This window comes from Daphnia pulex, chromosome 10 (assembly GCF_021134715.1).
Source record: "Daphnia pulex isolate KAP4 chromosome 10, ASM2113471v1".
Classification (NCBI taxonomy): domain Eukaryota; kingdom Metazoa; phylum Arthropoda; class Branchiopoda; order Diplostraca; family Daphniidae; genus Daphnia; species Daphnia pulex.
Genome location: NC_060026.1, coordinates 1,643,831 through 1,667,970, shown reverse-complemented (window position 1 = coordinate 1,667,970; position 24,140 = coordinate 1,643,831). Strand labels below are relative to the sequence as shown.

At 42.3% G+C, this 24,140-nt stretch overlaps 1 protein-coding gene and 4 long non-coding RNA genes across 11 annotated transcripts in view; 1 reads left to right on the top strand and 4 right to left on the bottom strand.

The window, feature by feature from the left end:
- Positions 1-1,096: 1,096 nt before the first annotated feature.
- LOC124204304 lies at positions 1,097-4,622 on the bottom strand. Its single transcript, XR_006878829.1, has 6 exons — positions 4,308-4,622; positions 4,053-4,204; positions 3,341-3,978; positions 2,256-2,598; positions 2,089-2,166; positions 1,097-2,024 (listed from the first exon to the last, which is right to left on the bottom strand). It is a non-coding gene; the product is annotated as an uncharacterized LOC124204304 (long non-coding RNA).
- A 3,280-nt stretch (positions 4,623-7,902) lies between these two features.
- LOC124204422 lies at positions 7,903-9,743 on the bottom strand. Its single transcript, XR_006878875.1, has 4 exons — positions 9,699-9,743; positions 9,504-9,619; positions 9,015-9,402; positions 7,903-8,944 (listed from the first exon to the last, which is right to left on the bottom strand). It is a non-coding gene; the product is annotated as an uncharacterized LOC124204422 (long non-coding RNA).
- Positions 9,744-13,900: 4,157 nt separating this feature from the next.
- On the bottom strand, positions 13,901-14,671 carry LOC124204322. Its single transcript, XR_006878837.1, has 3 exons — positions 14,220-14,671; positions 14,055-14,107; positions 13,901-13,942 (listed from the first exon to the last, which is right to left on the bottom strand). It is a non-coding gene; the product is annotated as an uncharacterized LOC124204322 (long non-coding RNA).
- A 200-nt stretch (positions 14,672-14,871) lies between these two features.
- On the top strand, positions 14,872-15,610 carry LOC124204321. The gene is made up of 4 exons (XR_006878836.1): positions 14,872-14,996; positions 15,103-15,128; positions 15,202-15,339; positions 15,414-15,610. It is a non-coding gene; the product is annotated as an uncharacterized LOC124204321 (long non-coding RNA).
- A 2,773-nt stretch (positions 15,611-18,383) lies between these two features.
- Positions 18,384-24,140, bottom strand: part of LOC124204151 (metabotropic glutamate receptor 2-like) — a 37,322-nt gene continuing 31,565 nt past the window's right edge. For 6 of the 7 annotated variants that reach the window (XM_046601178.1, XM_046601176.1, XM_046601175.1 and 3 more), the window contains 7 exons: positions 22,589-22,735; positions 22,200-22,323; positions 21,705-21,813; positions 20,856-21,088; positions 20,177-20,756; positions 19,976-20,104; positions 18,384-19,911 (listed from right to left, as the gene is read on the bottom strand). In XM_046601178.1, the coding sequence (XP_046457134.1) occupies positions 19,552-19,911; positions 19,976-20,104; positions 20,177-20,756; positions 20,856-21,088; positions 21,705-21,813; positions 22,200-22,323; positions 22,589-22,735 (1,682 nt within the window). In that variant the 3' untranslated portion in view covers positions 18,384-19,551. The remainder of the gene's footprint in view (positions 19,912-19,975; positions 20,105-20,176; positions 20,757-20,855; positions 21,089-21,704; positions 21,814-22,199; positions 22,324-22,588; positions 22,736-24,140) is intronic. The other variant, XR_006878763.1, reaches the window with a different exon arrangement.

The window sequence follows — 24,140 nt, the reverse complement described above, 5'->3', positions numbered from 1 at the left end:
TTTCATGGGGATCACGAATATGTGGTTTAATTTGATGACAGCTAAATGGTTAAGGCGCCGTGGTTACTTCCGGTATACTTCCGGAAAATTTTCTTAAGACTAGCAAGTGAGCTTTGTTATGTGTACAGTTCTCATTATTGTTAGCTTGATTTTAAGCAATTTAAAGCGCGCCTTTCAAGTTTTGAGCAAAAAAAACCAGATCAATGTACTTATATGTATTATGTAACTATTATGTAACTTTTATTGGCATGTCACTTAATAAGAATTGTTTTCTCTTTCTTCAGGTAATGTAGAGGAGACGTCGAGAAGATGCGACACCAAAACATCGCCGGTATCTCCAAAATGTCAACGTGGATCATCGTATTGTTGGTATTATTTCGTTTGTGTTAGTGTTAGTTAACCCGTTGGCTGCCACGCCTTTGTTCTCCCCTAGCTCCTTAGCACGGGCCGCGCTGTTCGGTCTCGTGGTTTACATGCCGCGGGGTCGGACAGTCGCTCCAGCCCCAGATTCGCCGCAAGGCCCTGTTAGGCAGTGCACCATAGGGACTTCCCCCTTGTCGATACGGTGATGGATTCTAGAGGCGTGCATTCCATCTTCTCCTGTCACCGTGTCAGCCCGGACTTGTCAGCAATGGCAAGTCCCACTTTGGTCATGGATCCTTCAGACGTGACGCGTAGAGTTGTAGAGAGCAACCTACGGGTTGTATGGCGTGGCAGCCAACGGGTTAACTTAAGTGTATGTATGTGACTGTAAAATGTGGTGGAATTGTGGGTGGAGGTGGGACAATAAAGCAATTCCTTTGAAGTTTTTTGTTTGTTGTCTCTTGACACTTGTAACAAAATGGGCAAACTTATACGTTTATACATAAGTTTGGGCAAGTGACTTGTTTCAAGTACTTATTTCAATACTCCAAATTTCTATGGAAAACCCAACACTTTCTACAACACCTTTGTTACGTCAACTTAAGTTAAAAATGAATTCTTGAATGCAAAAATTTAGAGTTAACACTAACCAGTACGTCTCCTTCGTTTCTCCCCTGAAAATAAAGTTCGTCCAAGCACCAGAATATGTCGTGTTAGATTTCGTAGAAGATGATTACCATTAAAAAATTTATTTTCTCATTTAAGATCAACAACGATTCCCACGATTCACTAGTAACTATTGAGATATGACCAACAAATCTAAACACAAATAAATCAATTGGAAATTTCGGCTCTGGTATGCAAAATCTCCCTGTAGTAAACTGGAGAAGCGAAGGTAATGATGTAGCATTCCGGTGCCTTGGTGGTGTAGTAACTCGGGGCAGTGGAATACTTCGCAACTTCGGTGCAGTAGGTCGGAGCAGCCTAAGTAGTAACTGGGGTGCCTTGGTTGTGTAGTACTTGGAACCATCGGTATGGGAGCGGAGCCTCGGTATGGTAGCTGAGGGCAGCGTGGGTTGTAGTGCAACATGCGGACTCGTCGATGTAGTACTTGGGTGCCTTGGTGTATTAGCTAGATGTAGCAAGGTGCAGCGTAAGTTGTAGTGTAGTAAACTGGAGCCTCAGTATAGTATTTTGGTCCAACGTAGTACGAAGGAGCAGCCGCGTGAAGTAATTCGGGGCAGAGTAGTACTTGGACGCTTCGTTGTAGTTTTTGACCGCGTTGTGGCGTAATAAGCTGGAGCCTCGTTGAAGTAGCTGGGAACGGAGTAGTACTTGGGAACCTCGGACTAAAAGGCTGGAGCAGCATACGGTGGTGGTGGTGTAGTACTCCGCTGCCTTGGTGGTGTAGTACTCCGCTGCCTTGGTGGTGTAGTACTCCGCTGCCTTGGTGGTGTAGTACTCCGCTGCCTTGGTGGTGTAGTACTCCGCTGCCTTGGTGGTGTAGTACTCCGCTGCCTTGGTGGTGTAGTACTCCGCTGCCTTGGTGGTGTAGTACTCCTTTGATTGAGTATTGGAAGAATGCAATTGCTGCCGGGTAGGAGATGCTCATTCAATTGATAAATCGCCTTTTCTCTTATTTTATCCGATTTTTTCTCTTCCTGTTTCACATTTTAAACTTTACGGTTATTGCACATATTGACATACATCACTTGTCGTTAATACCTTAAGTCGGTGGAGTTCGGTACAGTGGTCAACACGTTAGCAACGATAGAACCAACAGCAGCACGACGTCAAAATAAACTGTAAATGAAAATAAAACATTTTCAGTTATAGATTAACAATTAGAGAAAATGTGGAATAATTGAAATTATGTAAAACAGCAGATTTACCAATTGCGAATTGGTTGTGCTACAGTGTAGTAGTTGGGGGCAGCGTAGGTTGTAGTGTAACCCTCGAGGGCGATGGTAGTGTAGTAAACAGTCTGAGCCTCTGTTTGGTATTTGCTCGGAGAAGAGTAATACTTGAATTCTTCGGTGAAGTAAACTGGTGTAGCATACGCCCTTGTGTAGTATACGGCCTTATAGGTGTAGGAACTGTTTGCGTATGTTTGCTGTGTAGTACATGTAAGGCAGTAGCGTTGCGGTTGGGTATCTGCCACACCCAGGGGACATCGGGACACCAGTGGACGACTCGACCATCAACGATACACCAAACAACAGCACGGATAGTTAACTAGACAATTGAATGTGAACATTAATATCCAACTAAAAGTGGCACATGAACAAATGTAAGAAAGTCTATTTGATACAAAACTCCATGCAAAATAAACGAATTACCCATGACTGAGAATTGGAAGAAAGCAGCTGTTACCGTGTCGGAGATGCTCACTAGAATGATCTCTATCGCCTTTCCTCTCCTTTTATACGACTTTTTCCCACCCTAACCTTTTTCCTCTTAAGCCTTGCGGCAATTTTACCTGCTTGATAATGATCAAACACGTCCCGTTCTTACCCAACCTCTACACCACTACATGGCACATTTTTACGTAATAATGTCAGTGACCTTCGAATTAGCAATTGACATGAGAGAAATGAGATGAGAATGATTATAAAAATGACGAAAAACTAAAAAGGCCTTCCACAAGGTCAGATGCAAGTTAAGTGTCAACAACGCTTCATTGGTTATTCTACTCAAGTGATCTCTAGCAGAAAAAAAGCTTCAACTTGGCAACTCATGAGTCATGACCCGCACATATTTAACTATACCAACAAATTTCAACACAAAACCCCACATGACTAAATGTCTTGTTATGTAGAACTTCTTTAAAATAAGTCGAAAGCACTTTTATCCTTTATCAAAATATTGTCTCTACCCTGACTACTTCACATTAATACAAAAATAAACAAATATTCCAGACGGTTCAACTTGAAGAAGAGACACAAGAGGATTAAAGCAAGACCCGTTGGGCCCATACCTGTTTCCATTTCTGGCTTCACCATTATGTAGTAAACTGGAGAAGCGTAGGTTGTGATGTAACATTCAGGTGCCTTGGTGGTGTAGTAACTTGGGGCAGTGGAATACTTCGCAGCTTCGGTGCAGAAGGTCGGAGCAGCCTAAGTAGTAGCTCGGGTGCCTTGGTTGTGTGGGCCTTGGTGGTGTAGATGGGGGCAGCGTAGGTTGTGGTGTAAAACCACGGGGCATGGATTGTGTAGTCAACAGGAGCCTCTGTACGATAGTTGCTTGGAGCAGAGTAATACTCGGGTTCCTCGGTGTAATAGACTGGGGCAGCAAACGTGGTTGTGTAATATTCGGCCATGCCGGAGCAGTACTTGAAGGCTTCGGTGTAGCATCTAGTTGTAACGTAGGTTGTGGTGTAGTAAACTGGAGCATCAGTGTAGCATTCCGGTTCAATGTAGTACTAAGAAGCAGCCGCTGTGCAGTAAAACTTGGCTGACTCAGATGTGGTTGTGTAGCTCAGGGCGGTGTAGTGAACTGGGGCAGCGTAGGTTGTGGTGCAGTACTCATTCTTAGATTTCAGTGTAGTAATTTGGCATTTCGTTGTAGTATTCGATTGCTTTAGTGGTGTAATAAACTGGAGCCTCGGTGCAGTAGCTGGGAACAAAATAGTAATTGGGAGCATCAGTAGCCTATAGTAAGCTGGAGCAGCGTAGGTTGAAGCGTAATACTCTGGAGCTTTAATGGTGTAGTACTTGGGGCAGTACTCAGGTGCTTTGGAAAAATAACTCGGGGCCACCGTATCCAGGAGACATCGGTACACTCGTGGTCGACCCAGAAATCAACGATACAACACCGGACAGCAGAACAACACCATAATTAACTGTACAATAAATAATCAAAAATTAATTTCAATTATAGCTCATCATATCAACTAGAAACGACATAGAATTGTTTCATGACTCGAAATATAAATGAATATTTACCTATGATTGCGAAATGAATTAAACGACGAAGAAGATGGTGACAAAAAGTGAGCTGCAGCAGTTGTTGACGTGTCGGAGATGCCCACTCGACTGATTTCTTTAACCTTTTCTCTCTCCTTTTATACAATTTTTTTCTCACCCTAACCTCTTAAGCCTTGCGGCTATTGTACCTGCTTGATAATGAAGCAATACGTCCCTTTCTCACCCAACCTCTACACCACATGGCACATTTTACGTAATGGTATCTCCGTGACCTTCTAGGATGAAAGACACCAAACTTGCCTTTCCTTCTGGAGGTTTACGTTGCTGGGGATGGGTCTACAAAAACCAAAATCAAAATGAATACCAAATGGCTAAGCCTTGCAGCTATTGTGATAAAGATGCGACACGTGTCGTCCTCACCCAACCTCTCCGCCGTCGCATGACACGTTTTACGTAATGATCTCCGTGACCTTCGAGTATGAAAGAACTGCAAATTGGCCTTTCCATCAGCAGGTTGACGTTGCTAAGGATGGGTCTACAATAACCAATATCAAAATGAATACCAAATTATTATGGCTTAAACTTTACTCACTTTATACTAATTAACATTGGAGTCATTTTCCTCGTTTCATCGGTGAATGAAAAAAAAGGAAGTAGGCGATAGACAAATAATTCTTTGTAAACAATGGAGTTCTCATCAAATAAGAAACAGTCAGCAAGCTCATAGATAGATAATTAGATATCTATTACACTCTGCATCAGGGATATTTTGAATTTAGTGGGATATTTCATTCAAAATGTCACATTGTCCTCAACTGCTATTCCCTTCCCTTTCACGATATTTGTAATAAACTAACCTTCAACATTAAACCATTCGTTTATAATCCTCCAAACATGCCCTTGGCCGCCTTTTCAAAGATATGTCCAAGATCACTGTAATAACGGTTATGTATGACATGGCTCCACCCTTAACGGAAGCCAATCGGGAATCAGATTCCAGAGAAAGAATTGTTTTTTTCTTGATGACTCCACCCATATCTATACGGAGCGAAGAATTTAAGAACGCTGATCTTTTGAGCTTGCTATTATTGGAAAAACTCTACACTATTGAAATCGCACACGCTGTGTATGAACCTATACATGGAGCAGAAATTCGAATCTATGGTGGTCTGACGTTTGATGGCGTTGTTCCGCTTCTGAAAAAATTTGGATACATTCTCAAGAGAATCAAGTTCGGAGGGTATCTTGTTGCCGATATACCAACCATCTTCAAGTTTTGCCCAAATCTGGAATCCTTGACCCTTTTTTTCTCTAAGACGACCCAGTCTACTGAAACCGAAGTAGAGTGGCCTATATTACGAAATATTAAAACACTAATTGTACGCTACTCGACAATTTCGTCTGAAAATCTCGTTGCACTGTTGTCATCCTCGTCCCTTGTATACGTATCCATGGTAAGCTGTGATGCACTCAATGATAATGTCTTACAAAGAGCTGCTAATCTTCATTCCTTCTGTAATCTTGAGCATTTGCATATCTCTTGGTGTCATTCTGTTACCAAAAACGGGATTGAAATTTTTTTAGAAGAATCTAACCCATTAAAGGAAATCATTTTGCATTGCAGTGAGAATTCGGGTTCCAGAATTACGCGTGAAGATGTCGCCAATTGGAACGAGACTGCGATTTGGATTAAGAAAAATTGGCGATTCAATTTTATTCTTAAGTCTTCGAGCCGAAATATATTTTTAGGCGGGTACAAATGGGAACGAAGGAGAGGCGAATTCTGATCTGTTTTGTCTCCCCGAAATAAATAAAAAAAATACTTTCTTTCAAAAACTTGTCATTTTTTCTTGAATTTCGTACAGCCACAAAGTTTTTTTTTCGAATGAGAATAGAATTGGGAGCATGTACTACTAAAAGGGGCATCTGAACATCTGAATCCTACACTGAATGTAATGGTCATTTACTGCGCACAAAAAAATTGTCAAGATTAAAACAATTCGATGTTACATTGTGTGTGCGCGTCAAAAGCTAAGTAGAACTCTACCTCAGATAAAATAAACTTTGTAACAGAAAAATCCCAGACAATACAATCAAGACCCGAGGTATAGCCGATTGATTTTGTTGGATTAAATCTATTGATTCAAGTCATGCACGATTGAATGGTATTAACGGTAGTACTTCATGCAGTTGTCTCTGACAAAGACCCAAAGCCAAGAAAGTGCGGTCATTTCAAACTTGATAAACCAGATTTAGAATTTCATATTTGATATTTGTGCGATATTAAATTGCGTACTATTTTCGTTATTCGGGATAAACATTATGATTTAGATTACGTAAGAAAACGAAACAACGTAAAAAAAACCGTGAAATAACGTTTAAAAAAATCTGAATAAACAAAGGCATTTCAACAATATTTAGTGATTTATGGTTGTTACGTCCTGACAAAAAGACTCAGTCGGAGCAGCACTGCAAACAGCTGTTAAAAAATGAGGGGGATGTAACCTTTAAACGTTTCCTAATCAGGTTTAACAGCAAATAAAATTTTCTTTTTTCTAATTGTATAAGATTCAATTTCGGGAAATCACGCAGTCGCAGAACTGAAATAATCAAGTTGAAAGAAAACTAGCTGGATGCACCGAAACAAGTCAGTGTTAGAGGGCTGACTTAACATTTTCCTATCTTCTTTAACTACTAGAGACCATCCAATAAAAATAGTGAAAAATGCTTGCTGGGTCCTACCTTGAATCCTGGGAAATCATTAACATTCCCTCATGTTCTGTTTAGTGACAAAAAGAAGGTCATCGTCACTGCAAACACAGGATCCATGAATGTACACTTAAGGATGCCAAGAAGAGAGGGGATAGGTTGGCTGCTATCAGTGGAAGAACCAACCAATTGGACAATTGGTTGAGATATCTTCTAGACAATAAATACAGAAGTAATTATTATTTAAAATATTAAAAAGAATCTGGACAACAACAACTCAAAACGAGATGCTAGGTTATGCATTTCAATTTTCTGACTGCAAACCCCTATGGAAAAACATTCAGTATGCAAACCACTATAGAAAAACATTCAGTAGAGTCAGTAGATTCACTCAACATCTTCGTGCAATTATTATCCATCACCAATAGGCTGTGCACAAGTGGCTTTTTCTTGTTCATTGCAACGTGCTAACAGGCCAGCGTGGTACTGATTACTGAACGTACAGTTACAGTAATACATTTATTTTAAACGATATTAGAATTTATTTACTTTAAACCGTTGAGATAAAACGCAATGCCTGTTAGTTTATTACGCTGGGACCATGCTGGAATGCTGGAAGCCTGGAACTGGAACCAAACAGATTACTCAAGCAGCAGACGAACGAAATATTGTTTTTCTCTGCTCACTTCCCATACACGCACCTAGATGGCTAGACGTCGTCTTATTGCGTGATTCGCAAATTTGCAGATGCCAAACAGTGCAAACTGCATTGCACATTGCATTTTCAATTCCGAACCAATTCCCCAACGCATATTATATGACATTTAATTAGTGAATATAGACGAAATTTGGCTGAAACTAATATTCAAATAATCAAAACTATTTCCGTGTTTCGATACCAAGATATAAAGAATAGAAATAGACTTGTATTGAAATAATATGGAACAAAAATACAAAATACATTTCCATTCAAATTGCAGTAAATCATGGGTAAATTCTTCCTGTAGGAGTCGGCCATTCAGTTGTAGATGAATTTCACCATCGAAAAATAAAGCGCAATTCTATTTTACTATTTATCTTGTCACTACCAGTCGCTACATCTCCCTTTTTGAAACGAAGCGTAGCATCTATTGCAAACGTTTCTTTGATTTCTTGGTCTCCGCTAGTTAATCTCGACTCGGCTCGAAAAAATAAGTTCCAGGATTTGGTGCCTCGAAGTTTCCAGTGGTCGAATCCATTCCGTCACTCACGTTCACGATTTCAACATCCCACGAAATCCTCGTCGTGAAAACTGGGCCTCCATCGATGATAGTCGTGTCTCCTTTTGCTTGGAAATCAACTGGCGTGGGTTCGTTATCAGGAAATCCGATAAGGACAAAATTTTCTGCCACAAGCTCCATTTGCTCTTCTGCGGATAAAGTTGGTCGATAACTCCTTAGGTTGGCAGCAATCACGCCAGCCGTCCAGCCAGGCAAAACTATTAAAACAATTGCACAGAAGCCGGCCATGTTCGCCCGCTGTTGAAAGCCGAAATCTAAAAGCGCCAGCTACTTACGATGTTGCTGTCGGGAGAGTATTTGTTTTCACACACACGATAGGTATCACCCTTTTTATAGAGTGTACAGCCAGCACTCTACCAAGGCTTTCCCACTTTGAGCTGCACGCGATGGGCTCTAACATGTTTCCGCCAGAAGAAGAAATTCTAAAAGCTCTCCTTGTGTGTACAGCAGCCTAATGCGTGTTCGATTCCTTTTTTGGGTTGCACAGTGAACGACTTTCTACCATCGTTCGTTTTTATACAGCCGACTCTCTCGGTTGGTGGCGCAAGGTCAATCACATTCCGGTCATTGATCACCAAAGACATTGTTGATTGATTCAGTCGAATAAAGGTCATAAATGGCGTGATGGAGTAAGCAGAAAAAGGTAGCTTGGATAGAGACGTGTACCTATGTTTGCGAAAACCATTATTAAAGATGTGAAATATTTCGTAGCTAAAGTGGTGTGTATAATATTTACCGATCGTCTTACAAGTCCTTTGTAGAGCACAATTAAACCACGGAATGTTTAAACAACCGAAAAACACGAATTTATCGGGTCAAATTAGTAGGCAGGCATTTAGTTTGCGAACTCTTTAATTGGACTGCCTATATTGATTATGCTTACCAATAATTTGTTTTTAATAATGATTATACGACAGATGATGCTGGTAATGATAACAATAGGGGGTTGAGAAATGACTAGTGCGTGTCTTGCTGTGCGCTCCGTTTTCATTTGAATCCATTAGAATTTTAATGAGGAGTTATCGATCTTGCTGCGGCATCTTTCGTCGTAGTTCCCAAAAATTCCAAAGGGAACGGCATGAATGACCATGAGGAGAGAAACATCGATCGCTTCGTTCCGGCCCCTGCCATAAAGTTGAAGATATTAGGAATGCTGTATCCGACTCAGCACAAGGTCTGTATAAACATAAGGTGCATATAGCCGTAGGAATGTATAAACACTAACCTACACAAATAAATCAGCTGGTCTATTACGGGTCCTGGCTATGATGTTTACTGCCGATGACTTGTTTTCTCCCAAACTTTCGGCACTCTAAACATCAGGTTGTTGTTTTAATCCTCCTAAAAAATCCCACAGGAATGCAAAAATATCGTTAGCTGAAATAAATAAAAAATGATAAGGAACTGTAACTATACATACATAAAACAGTTTAACCATACGGAAGTGGTGTAGTTTGTGTTGGAAATGGAACTCTTGTTGGCGGTGTCGACCGTTCAACTTCCAAGATTGAGATAAGAGATGACACCTTTGTTGTTGCTAGTTCGTCCTTATATTTCACACTGCCGTATAATACAGCATTTTGGTATTTCAATAGTTGGTTTAGGGTTGAGTAGGGTAGGGAACAATAGATTGAATGGGAAGAGAGGGTAAAATTGGGGCCCTCTGTTGAGGTCCCTACAAATTACACAGAATTAACAATAGCAATAATGTCGATCACTGTTGGGATGCAATAAATTCCCAACACACTCCCCAGTAGAGCCCGTTCAATTGGCTCGACATCCTGATCGACTTGATATCCGTTGGATTGGAGATCTGAAAATGCGGTTGAAGATGGATGGCCTGGATTAAGAGGAGCTGTTTCGTTGACTGGCTACGGATTCAGTTAATTGTCCATTCCATTTGATTCCGATTGAGAGTTGGCTGACTCTTTGGAAGTTTGCCACCAGGATCCCATACCGATTGGTGTGTGTTGGAATCTTCTTCAATGTCCTTTAACACAAGAATATTTTTTAGTAGATGTGAAACGATTTTGTTTGGTACCTGGGTTAACGAATAAGAGAACAGCAACTGGTTGATGAGATGTTCTTCTATACTTGGTAACCTTGAGATGCGTTTAGGAGCTGGTTTTACTGGCTCCAAGCGCTTCCGTTTCATTGAGTTTTGTTGATTGGCCAATTCCGGAAGAATTGCTGCTTGACTGCACGGCGATCTGAACTTCGGAATGATTTCTTGGTTGCTTTCTACGTTTGTTGAATTGACAAATGCAGCGGCTTCTTGAGGATTTTCTTTCGAAGCTTCCTGGATTTCTGGCGACGATGATAAATTTCCAGAAGAAGAGAAGTTGGTTTGTTTAAGTTGACTCGGAAAAGAGTTAAGTGTTTCCAGCGATGCAGCTGGCCTTCCCGAGGGGAAAAAAAGAAAGGTAGGAATATCCTTTTCTTTGGAGCCGGCTGGCGGAATCCTAATAATTGAATCTTTAGTTTTTAGACAATTGAATGTGTCAGGAACTTCTGCTTGATAAGTAGGAGTTTCTTGATGACTAAGAGAGTGAGGAGCTTCTGCCGGATTGGCTGGAGCTTTTTGAAGATTGAGAGTACCAGGAGCTTCTGCCGGAGTAGCTGGAGCTTCTAGAATAATGAGAGGACGAGGAGCTTCTGCCGGAGTAGCTGGAGCTTCTTGAATAATGAGTGTGCAAGCAGTTTTTTCGTTGCTAGAGGAGCTCAAGAGATTTTTGGACTCCACTGCATCTACACCATCTAAGTTTGCAAATTTGAGGTTAGTTGCTTTCAGCTCGTCTTCAAACCTTTTTTCGTCTTTGTTTCCACTGGATTTGACCGGAATATCTGAGATTGATAGCCCTTTTTTTGGTCGTTGTTGGAGACTGGCTGTTCCAGGCTCCTTTTCCATCGGGACTTCTTTTGACTGGGCTGATTTGACGTTTTGGTCGCTGTAGCAACTTTTCGCGTTCGATGATGGGATTTTTTCTGCTCCTTCCAGATTTGCTGAGTTTTCTAACTTTGAAACAAAGGAATTATTTTCTTTTATTTCGTTCCTTTCAAACCTTTTTTTGTCGGGATATCCGTCTGGCCCATCCGGAGAATCCGAGAGTGAGTCTCCTTTTTTCGGTGGGTGAGGGAGACTGGCCGTTCCAGTCTCTTTTTCTTCCGTCTGGATATTTTCTTTTGACTGGTATGAAGGGGTGTTTTGAAAACTACAGCTTGTTGTCGTAAGCGACGACACTTCTAGTGGAGTTGGGTTTGGCACTAATACTGCTGCAAATTGAGATGTTGAGAGGGTTTTGAGAATTGACTCTATTACTTGATTTGTTTGAGAAGCTGGCTCCTGAGAAGCTGTTGGTGATAAGTTGACATCTCCTGGAGCGACGGGCACTGAAAAGGCTGTTGAGATGGCTGCGATCACCTGACTGATTATGTCCCGATTGAGTTGTGCTTGGGTTGCTGCCTGGTTTGCTGCCTGGGTTGCTGCCTGATGTTGGAGAATTTGGAGCATTCTTTCTCTGTCCTTCTCCCATTCTTCGTCATCTGCTTCCTTTTCGAGTTTGTCTAACCATTCTCTTCGTTTTTTCTTTAAGATGTGAATTTTGGCGACAATAACATCGTCCATTGTTTGGTACATGGTGTCGATGTCTGCATTGATCTCTTCTTGGTCTTCGCCTTCTTTGTACATTTCAGCCTGGACCCTTTTTGAGAATATCTCATAAGTTTTGTAGAATCCATCTAGCTTTTTTTCTAATTTTTCGACTTCGATAAACGCTTCCAACGTCATTTCTGTTGATTTGTACGTTTCGACGAGGTTAATGATACGGGTGATATGCTTTTTAATTAAAGTTCTTGCGTAATTTGGAGCCATTGTGAGTTGGAGGTGGCTCCTAAGGAGCTGCTGAGAGTACGAAAAGAAGATAATTAGTTTAAATTAATGTTTTGATTAAGTTGATTAGCCTTTTTGTTTGTTGTTCTGCTCGGTCTTCGGAGATTCGTGGTGCCGAATTAAATTCTGCTGTCTTTTCCACTTTCTTTGAATTCCTTTATGTGAAGATATCTGCAAAAACTGAATGATTTTGGAGCTAGGGTAATTTTCTAGCTCCTTACAATCCCACAAACGGCATAATAACAATTTTTAGGAAAGAGAATTTAAAGAGTTTTTGCCGCAAGACGGCGGTTTCTAATTCCCAATTTTGTGCTCAGAGGGCGCTTTGTGCCTTCTCAGAAAAAGAGAAAGATTTCCCTTTAAGCAAACAAAAAATGCAAGAGCGTAAGAGCGCGAGATTTGTTTCGAAATGGCGGAAGGCCTTTGTAAATAGAGAGAGAGAAAAAAAATTCAAGTTTTAATCACCCTAAGGCGCACACGAGGCGAACGCGTTGAAAGGGTAGAGAATTTTCCCGCGTTTTTTCCAGTTTAAAGGGGAAACCGGCCTAGCCCCCCAAAAAAGAGAATATTTTTCTGTCGTATTTAGAGAGATCGTTGTGCCTTCTGAGACAGAGAGAGATTTACCCAAATGATTGAATAACAAACAATGCAAATTAATTCAAAAAATGAGAGAGATTTGTTTTCGGGAAATGGTCTAAGGCCATAGCAAAGAGAGCGATAATTTATTTAAGTCTTTTCACCCTGGGGCTCACACGAGGCGAACTCATTGAAGGGTTAGAGAAGTTCCCGCGTTTTCCCAATCTAAGAGGTAGGGAAGCAAGCCCCCCCAAAAAAAAATTCTTGAAAGGAAAGAGATTCCCGCGTTATCCCATTTTTAAAGAACGGGCAGTGAACCCAATCAGCTGAGATTCGTTTTTACAATGCCGGGAGGCGTATCAAGAGATAGAGAGGGAATTTAACCTAAGGCTCACACGAGGTGAACACGTTAAAGAGGTAGGGAAGTTCCCAAGTTTGCCCAATCTTAGATATTGGAAAGCAATATCCCCCCAAAAAAAAAAATTTGTTGAAAGGGAAGAGAGAATAATCAACTTAGGCGATGATAATTTACGTGACAAAAAAAGAAATCCCCCTTCAAAAATGATTTAGGAATCCTATTTTAATTTTAAGAAACTTTGAGGAAATATTTTAGCTTTAATTCAAGAGAGAGAAGAAAAATAATTTACTGTTTAGAGGGATCTATTTGCTTACTAGACCCCTGAGAACAAGTTAAACTCAGAGAGAGAGAAAAAGATTCTAATAAATGACTGACCTGCCATAATTAAACACAATTTTCTTTGATAAATGGCGGCAATGATTAAGCAAAAGGAGATAACGAGAGAAAGATTTGAGTGTGATAGAGCGAAACTAACTTAACACTGGTTGGAGAAAACTCCGGTTCGAAGGACCATGTTGGAAATGGAACTCTTGTTGGCGGTGTCGACCGTTCAACTTCCAAGATTGAGATAAGAGATGACACCTTTGTTGTTGCTAGTTCGTCCTTATATTTCACACTGCCGTATAATACAGCATTTTGGTATTTCAATAGTTGGTTTAGGGTTGAGTAGGGTAGGGAACAATAGATTGAATGGGAAGAGAGGGTAAAATTGGGGCCCTCTGTTGAGGTCCCTACAAATTACACAGAATTAACAATAGCAATAATGTCGATCACTGTTGGGATGCAATAAATTCCCAACAGTTTGTAAGATTAACATTCTTCGATCGCGCTGGTCACCCAGCTAAATAAGAGAAGGATTATTAACAGAGTCTGACTTTCATTAGGTAACAACCCTTTCCTTTTTTCACGTAATCCTTTCCCCACCACTGATTTTGGCTTAATAATTACCAGACCATGTAAGAGGATCAGCGTTTAGTGGCCACACTCTGGAATTGTATATCTGCACCTTTTTAAAATGATTAGCATTTAGTCAACTGGATCAAATTTTCGGCTTGAGGAAGTCTTTTAATTTCAGTACTTCTCGAAAGTTGGATTAAAGAAGATCATAAGGTATATACCTGAGTAAACTCTTCGTGTAGATTCTTCCGGGCTGTCGACGTTGACATTTATTCTTGGCATTCACGTCATTCGGTTGCGTATCACTTGTTTTCCCGATCTCGAATGTCCCATTTATGAGCACACAAAAGTTGGCCGAATTGCCTCTCTTGTCTATTTGCAATAGCCAATAGCTGTCCCCCTCCACTTTGAAATCGAATGCAAATTTTTCAATTGACAAGTTTTGGAAATTGAATCGACACAGGATGTTATTACTGGCTTTATCCTACTGCGTTACGTCAAGAATCCCAAATGTATTGACTTCAATCCTACAATAACAAATCAAATCAAACTGATTCGACAGCAGACGAGATTTCAAAAAAACAAATAACCACACTCAGAAAAAAAGAATTGATTTAGGGAAAACCACTCTAGATGTCACTGGAACTATTTACATAACACAATAGCAACTCATCATCAGTAGAATTCTTTTGTTTTCATTAAAAACTCACGTAGGCCTAACAAAGGCGAAATATATATATTACCGGCTTGCCTTTGTTGCAATTGTTACCTAACCTCCAGAGCCCCACCCTTATTCGCCATCGGGGGAGCGCGCGATAGCACCGGATTATAAAATATTTCGCCTTTGTTACGTGCCCCCCCTCCCCCCCACTTAATAAAAGAAGTGGGAATTTTTCTTTGATTGCATTCACTCCTCCGAAGGGCTGGGTATAGCCCATAGTCAACCTAGTGTCTGCATTGTGTCACTTTAAATCACTCTTCTCAGCAGTCTTCCAAAGGTAAGTGCTCCATTCTCTCTCTGCTCTCTCTTAAAAGTGAATTTCTCATTTAATTTTTAAATATCGAAGTTTAATTTCTAAATTGTTTTCCGTGTCTTTATTGCAGAGTCCGACTGCAACATGAGAGCTAAGGTAAGAAAAAACTTTGTCTTAAGTTGTAGTGTTGGCGTTAATTAATCATTGTGATTAAACATTTCTCGTGCAGTGGCGTAAGAAGCGTATGCGCAGGTTGAAGCGGAAGCGCAGGAAGATGCGTGCCCGTTCCAAGTAAAACGAATTGTTTTACTCCACACGACGCGCTCGCAGTCGTCTGGAAGAAGATGGCAGTCTTTGATTTCGTTTGGTAACTTTTCTTTAAAACTTTTCGTGTAACATTTCGAAAGAGACTAATTCCTTAAACTTTTCACGACTTTGTAGGTAATTTCGAATCGACTGTCATGGATGGATATACTCGACTAATCAAGATCACAAGAACTAGTACTTGGAAATCAGCTGATTTAATCAACAGTCAGCTGTGAGAAATTGCCACTCCGTGTTCTCGTTTTAATTGGAAATTGTAACGTTATCTCTTATGTGCAATGTTTCACGACCAATACAGACTTGTTCACATTGTATCTACTGCCACCTATCGTGCTTGTTGAAAAGTCGGGATTGATCGAACGTGAAAATACCAATCACAAAGTATTTACTTAGTCAAAGCGAAATAAATTTCCTTTTACTTTTAATCAGTTTACTGGGGTACTAGAATATTGTTTTGGGCTAATAGCAAAGTCGCCTGGTAACGAAAAAAACATCTTGTAATTAATAGTAACTTTGTTTGAGCAGCGCATTAGAATAAGATTTCGGGATCGAGGTCGAGGGGATCAGAAAGAGTCGAAGCGGCGCCGAATAACTTTGTTCAGGCTCCGCCGAAGAAGCTTTTCCATTTGGTTAATGAGCTAAAGACACAGAAGGCCTCTCATCCACTCAACTTGTGCAAAACTATCCAATCCATCAATGAAATGTTGTCGGGAAACTTTATTTTTTTTTTGGGTCTCTACGTCTAAAATCCATCAGTCAAAAGTGAATTCATTTTCAATGTCGTCAACTTGATATTTCGAAACGAGAAAACATGTTTTTTTAAAGCAAAGAGAGATGCATGGGATGGGGAGCTAAAATAATAATAACGACACGTCCGGGAATAACGGCTAGGAGCCCGCCGTTATGTAATAGACAACTCTCGGGGAGGATCGATGATAAATCGGGAGAAAGCGGCCGAGATTCGAATCGAACATCGCAGCACGCGCTGCCTACGTATACCATCTCATCTTGATATGTGTAGGCAATCTCTTTTCCCTTCAGCACATAGTGCAAGAGAGCAGAGAGAGTTTCTTTTCTTTCTCTAAAAAGCTTTTTTCTTCTTCTTCTTCTTCCATCACGCGGATTATTCCCGGAGAAATCCGCACACACACAAGTTGAGCATAGATCTCCCACCCACCCACCCACCCTCAGTTTGATGAATTGTTATACCATATAGATGTGTATAATATCTTTTTTTTGGGGGAGGTGATTCTAGTCTGGTATATACACATATAAATAGATTGGAGGACGTGCTCTCTCCGCCGGAATTCTTGATGAATTGCCATTGCGATCCAATTTATTTTCGCGTAGATTTCCCCATGTCCCGCGATCTATAGACAATCGCTAATAAATCGGATCGGCCATTTTGGTTTGATTCTATCCGCCCGTGTTATTTATTATTATACAATCCAGCATCCAGCAAAGGTTTCCACGGGTGTTGTCAAGGTGTATACAACGCGATCTAACGAGCTAAAATATTTGTTACGTCATTATAGACTTCCGTCTCGGCTTATAAATTTTCCCACCTACACTCCCCCCCAATCCATCTGAGATCTTAACCGTTCCGGAGTTGAGAGAGATTATGCGCAAGGTATCTAGGCAGTGTCGATGTCTAAGTAGATCCAATTGCGGTTATTGATCGATAATCCCCGTTCCTGTGCGCCATTTGATCCACTGGCAAAGAGTCGCCGTTTATTTTTCTACCAATTGGAAAATCTAAAAAAAAAAAAGGAAATAAAAAAAGAAGAAACTAAACTGCCAACTTGCTGGAATAAAAGTGGCCTTATTTGATGCTTACCGTGCTTCTCTTATTGACGTTTTTGTTGAACTGATTTCACTTTGTGTATTTGCACACACACAGCACTCGCCTCTATTTATACAAGTCAGTCCTGTGTGTGTCTTTGCCTCCTTTTCGGCTCTGTGTCTTTTTCACTTTGCCAGCTCTAGTATGTATCCCGACTGTTTGGTCCTCGTGTGTCCCCAGCTCATAAATGATGCATAGTGTAGACTACTGTACAGTGAGTTTTCCTATCAAGAGTCTCTCTCTCCTTTTTTTCTTCTTCCCCAACTATATCTAACAACGCACAGTGTGTGTGTCTACCCCGCTGCCGGCTGTGTCTGGACCCTCCGGGGACGACATCTAAAGACGCAGATGATCTTTGAATGCTCGGATATTTTAGATGGGAGGGACGAATAAGAGTACAGAGATATTGTAGGATGAGCAGCAGAGTAGCTCCAGGGAGGAGAGCCCAACTCTCTTTGATGTCGCAATCCATTCAGATATGGCCAGCCTCTTATTTTTTCCCTATAAGAAGAGAGATAAGACAACGTCGACGATGTAGATGTAGTAGGCCTCCATTTTTTTAGTTTTCCGACATCTCGCTTCCCACCCGCGCAAATGGCGCACACACACACATATCTACCATATGTGACAAGACGACAACAAAATAACGCTAGTGGGTGGTTTTCTTTTTAAAATGCTGTTGACGACGAAATTGAGAAATAAAAACGATGAGACGAGAGATGTTTTAAATATTTCCCGCCGACCCTCTGGGGGGGGGGGGGAACTATTATTCATTCGCCCCAGGAATTTTTTCGCCAAACCGAACAAGTAGTATAGCTTAGATAGAGCGACGTCTCTATTACCGTAGTTTATCAACGTGACACAGCAGCAGCAGCAGCAGCAGCGCTTGTAGTATAATCATAAGTATTTCGACTGGTCTTGGTCTTACCGCATAAAATAGCCCGAGCGGACGTGACAACTCGGCGACGTCGCCCGTATATCAAAAACTGCGTCTAGTCTGCCGACGAGTTATGCGATTAGCACAGCCCCACCGCCGCCACTCTGAATCATGTTTATGCATGCAACTGCAACCGGCCGGCGTGTGTGTGTGTGCCAGTTAGATCGTCCAGAAGAAGATGAAGTAGAATTCCATCCGAGCGGGTCATAAATGTCTCACGGCGTCGTGAATCACGAGGAATTAAAAACATGGAAAAAAAAGAAAAAAAAGGAAAATAAAATAAGAAAATGGGCTAGAGAGAACTCGATTAAATATTATAATATAGAAATTAATTTATATTTGTATGTATGTAGCATATATATATGTATATAGTACAGGATTACATCTTGTCCAGATAAGTCCTCTCTTTTATTTACACACACAAAAGCAACGGCGAGCGAGTCCAATTTAGTTTAACCGAGTCAATAAGACGAGAGAGAAAGAGAAATGAATTATTGAATTGATTTAACATTATTACAACTGGGGGTGGGTAGACGGTGCTGAGTAGGGTGGGTGGGGGAAATCGATACAAGGAATTTTTTCTCTTATTGATGATAGTTAACAACACACATAAGAATGATTCATTTTTTTTTAGGAATAACAACGAACCCTTTTAAAATTCATTTCATATCAACAGCGAATGATTTATTTTTTATCCCTTTGGCTGACGGTGATATATTTTTTTCAGTTTAAACAGAAATTAAATTTAAAAAAATGATTGAATCAATCCTGTCTGTGTGATCCTGTCTCGGCAAAGGGGGCTCAGTCAATCATCCCGCAACACCTTTTCAATTCCTTCCGGGACGGTCGTTAATTGTTTTTTTCTTTTATTCAATTTGAATTTCAGAGAATAAAACAAATTCCGCGGTCCTTTTGAAAATTTGGGAAAGAGTTGCGGGACTCGATTGCCGAGACAGAACCACCCACAAAGGTCATGTCAAATCCTCAATACCGACAGCTTTAATTATGTACAACATTATTATTATTTTTTAAAACTTCAATTACATAAACTTTTTTAAATATGGAAAACCCAAAAAATCAATTCGAAATTAATTGTTAACTTAAGAGAGATCACCGGGTTTTGAAATGAACGCCGAAAATAGTGGGGGATCGCACGAGGACGGATGCAGGAGGAGAGAGGAAAGAAACCCATTTCTGATCAAATTACCAATCGAAATGAATAAAAGATAATTTTTAAAAAAAAAAGAAGAAAAAGTCTTAGCTGCTGAGAATGTGTCGAGGTGCCGCCATCTGATAATGTCAAAAGTTTTGTTTCTAAAAATTGTTTGTTTCGAAATAAGACATGAGTTAGTTGATAATGATTTGTCGATTGTTTTAGTTTTCAAAAAATGTACATCTGAAATGTCTATAGATGAGATTTTTTCAACTTTTTCCTGGCCGTTGATTTGAATTTAGAGCAGCACCTCGCACCTTCCCTAGCTGAGATTATTGGAATCTCGTTCGGCCTCGGCTCGACTCATGTCCGACCCGTTGGCCTGGACGGCCACTGTGGCGCTGCCCAGTGAAATGGTGGAAATGGCCATGTTATGGGAGGAAGAAGAAGCTCCACCGCCACCACCGCTGGCCGTCGCCGCCGTCGGTGTGGTGGGATTAGTAAAGCGACTGAGCGACGTCATCGACTGAGTGGCGCTGCTCAAAGTCGCCGGCGGATGGCTAATGCTGCTGGCCAACGGCTGCTGGCTGTTGCTGGGAGTTGCAGCGCCGCCGCCGCCCACGCTCACCCCGCCGCTGGTGCTGAACTTGTTCAACCCCCGGTGATCTCCACTTCGTTGAACCTTCAATTAAGACAAACAAATATTTAAAAAAAAAAATTCCGGAAGAGTAGAATGTTATTATTACCCCGCTTCCGGGCGTGCGGACGTTCTTGTACGGCTGGAAGAGGACGATGTACACCTTTGGGACAAAGAGACAGCCCAGGGCTACTGATGCGCTAATGTTGACGCAAACGCATAGAGTGGCCGTTTGGATCTGTAAATTTAAAAAATAAAAAATTCAGGATCAGGATCAATTTCCTGTTTAAAAAATAAAAAGAAGACGGACCTTGTAGTCGTTGTAGGTGCCAAAGTAGATGGCCACAAAGGCCAGCCAGACGATGCAGGTGCTGTACATGGTGAAGCCGATGTACTTGGCCTCGTTAAAGTTCTCGGGGATCTTGCGGGTCTTGAAGGCGTAGAAAGTGCACAGGATGATGAGGAGCATGTTGTAGAGGAGCGAGAGAACCAGCGACAAATTGCTGACGCCGCACGTCAGGATGGCCGTCAGCGGCTGCGGGTGCACCTCCTTGGTGCTGGGCCGCTCGAACATGAGCCAGACCAGGCTGCCGCCCAGCTGGATCGAGGCCAGGCCGCAGCAGATGACGATCTGCGACTTGGGCGACGTGTACGACGGCCGCTTGATGCCGGCCTTGGACCCGCGGTTGAAGATCCTAGAGATCCGGTTCGTCTTGGTCAGGATGGAACTGTAGCAGAGGCAGAGGGCGAAGCCCAGGCCGACGCGCAGGAGGCTGCAGGTGAACACGTTGGGCTTGGCCAGGATCGGGATGGCCATCAAGTAGCAGAGGAGGATACCAGTCAGCAGCAGGTAGCACAATTCCCTTCCGGACGCCATAATCATCGGAGTGCTGCGTTTAAATTTCAAACAAATAAAAATAAATAAAAGTTGGTCGTTTTGACAGGATCGGTTTAGTTTTCCAGCTGGAAAACTAAAAACCAATTTATACCTGTTATAACGCAAGAAGACGGTGAGAGTGAAGAGGGTGGCCGTGACGCCCAGGGCCGTGAAAACAAGCGGAACAATGGCCCAGGGGCTGTCCCAGGTCAAATGCTCGGCCGGAATCTTATCGCATCCGTTGTAGTCGCGATTGGGAGCGTAGCCAGGAGCGCAGGCCACGCATGTGTCGTTGAACGAGTAGCTATCCTCGCGACACGACACGCAACTCCAGCAGCATTGATCCTGCGGAGGAGGTTGACAAAAATAAATAAAAATTGATTTTCTTTGGAAAAAATAAATTTTCGATTTGAATTCCCGCCCGCCAATATTTTTTCGCCCCATTGAATTTTCAATCCGATCGTCAAATGAAAAAAAGGGAAATGATGAAAAACACCACGGACCGGAACTATTTCTGCCTTGAATGGAATAACCGGAAGTGGAGGGGGGCATTCAAGTGCACAATGTCAGGTGATGGAGAGCTAACCCAAAATCGATATCGAGCTGTGTACGTGTGTGTGTGTGGGCTAACACACACACACATGCTGGATGGCTGGACATTTCAATATCCTTTCGGGCCCTATCTCACTCAACTTCCCCGGGGGGAAAAAAGAAAAAACAAAAATGGCGGGATATTTGACACGATGAAACATTGTAATGGGCAAACGACCGTCTGGGAGATTTCCCATTGGTCCCGCCATTTATCGTGACGTCACCCCCCTTTTTTTAATATTTCATCGTGATCCCATCAACACGTGCCAAATAGATTAAAGACGGCGGGGCGCCTGTCATCCGTGTCTTTGATGATTATTATCACGACAACGACGACTCCTCCGCCAGCCCATCATCCAATTCATTTCACCTGGAAGTTTCGGATGTAGCCGTTGGGGCACGAGTCGCTGCAAATGGACCTGGGGATGGTCCCTCTGGTGCTATTGGGCCAGGCCAGCATACTCATATTGAGGACCAACCTAAGACGGCCCCAGGAGTCAAAAAGAAAAAAAAGAAAAATGTCAGAAGAATGATAATCAAAATAAAAAGGGAAAAGGGATGTTACAATAATAATAACACCATCCGGCCCAACAACATTCGACAATGTTTGGCCACCGATGAAGGCAATAGGCATTATTATAAGTGTGTCTATATAGGCCTTAAAAAGGATCTACAAGATGGGAGCCAGAGGATAAGGAAGAGAGAGGAGACAAATGGGGAAAGATATCTATAATAACGTCAAGTGTCGTCACAGGATCGCAATAAACAAGCTACTAGAGAGTCTGCTGCCGTCTGGAGTGAGAGAAAAAGAGAGAAAAAGGAGCTGGGCAGGAAAAAAGAAAAGAAAAGAAATGGTGACACTCACGAAGCGCTCCAATCACCGATGCGCACGTAGTCGTACTTGCTGCCGTGACGCTGATACTGATAGAAGCTGTAGCTGCCGTAGGCGTCGCCGTCCTTGTTGAACCGGACCGGCTGACCCTGAGGACCTATTGTTTGAACGGCCCCAATGTGTGCCACAATGTGTAGAGAATCAGAATCAGACTGGGCAAAAGAAGACAAAAAAACGGGACCAAATGGGTGGGGGAGTCAAAAGTTGTTTGATGTTTGCCAATCCGAATGGAAGGAAAAGCAAACATACGTGACCCGTCCATGGCCAGCCGGCCGGACAGGAGCCAGCTGGAGGGATGGGTGAACAAAATGCCAAGTGGCAATGACACAAAGAAAAAGAAAACGGCCGGCCGATATATTTACCGATAAAATTGACGTTTCTGATGTACTTGAGCAAGTTTCTGCCGGAGGGCGCCGGTTTGAGCTCGTCGCAGAGCTCGCGGGCGTCGTGTCCGCAGACGTCGGCGATCATCCGGTGAACGGCGTGCGCCATGGCGTAAACGGCATCCACTGCATCCGAGAGAGCCGCAATCGATGGCGACGGACCACATCACATCAAAAGAATCCAAAAGTCCATCCCCCATCACCCCGATACAACAACCAAGAAGAAAAAAAAAAAGAAAAAAGAAGCGATGGATGAAAAAAAGTGGAACGACGAAAATACATCAAAGACTTTGAGTCTCGATAGTTTCGAGCGTCAGACGGACATTCACCATTTTAAAAATTCATTACACAACATCCCCCAGTCGAGAGAGGAAACTGAAATGAATTGCGTAGAGTTTGGCTGGAACGGGAGGGTCCGGTCGTTGTTATTTTATGTGGGAGGGGGATTGGTAAAAAACAATCGCCAAGGCGATAGATAGACACTCACTCGGGTGTCGGACAAATAACGACCGTGAGCTCTGTGTGTGTAGCTCTCAGTGTCGGATATGTAGACTCGGGCGGCGTTTTGTCTAGTCTATCGATCCGTCACGGGGAGTATAATGGCTCGTTTCGTTCGGATATCTAACGAAATTCTCGATTGAATAGAGCAGCAGAGAGAGAGAGAGTAGAAGAGCGGATGGTAAGCAGCAGCCGGAGGGAATTATTACGGAGTAGTAGCAGCAGGAGTAGTAGCCTACGCTCTCTACGCTCTAGCGCCTTGAATGAGATGAGTGAGAACTTGTTTCAACAATTACAAAGTCAACTTCAATTTCTACCTTTCTTCTTCCTCTTGGCCCGCCAACATTTCCAGCGATTGTTTCCGGAGTCCCCCAACCGATTCCGCACTAGACTTATGCACAACTCGTTCCCTGCGACGCACCTATCCAGCCACCGAATCCTCAAAGGGATTTCACACAACTTCTTGACTCTCTCCAACTGCACAATCGCCTGAATGATGAATGTGATGATTGATTCTCTAAACTGGCTCAAATGCATTCGACTCAACTACTACCACCATCTTCTTCCTTCCAATCCAGCCAACCCCCATCCCTCCTATCTAAATAGGGAAAATAGTTCAATATACTATTCAAGACAAGATAGAAAGAGGCCTAAACATCCAGTCGAGTTTCTCTCCTACTCCGGGGGGAGTAACTCGCCTGCCCCAACTTTATCCGGCGCAGCAACAGCTCCTTTTTTCTTTCTTTGACTGATTGGATATTGTCGCATAATAAGACGTCGTCTTCGGGAGAATGGGGAAGAGAGAGAGAAACTTAAGGGATGGAATGGCTCTAATTCCCCAAACAACCGTGTGAAGAGAATGTGGTTTCAGGCGGTAGTGGCGGCGAGTGATAATGACGCACGCTTGTGTGGGAACTGGGGGAAGTCTTGTTTGACGAAGACTCTCTCCTCCATCAACCCAAAGAGAGGAACAAGTTTGGGTGTGTAATGTATTCCGAGCCTCCGGAACTAGTTGATTTGAGATACGACGACG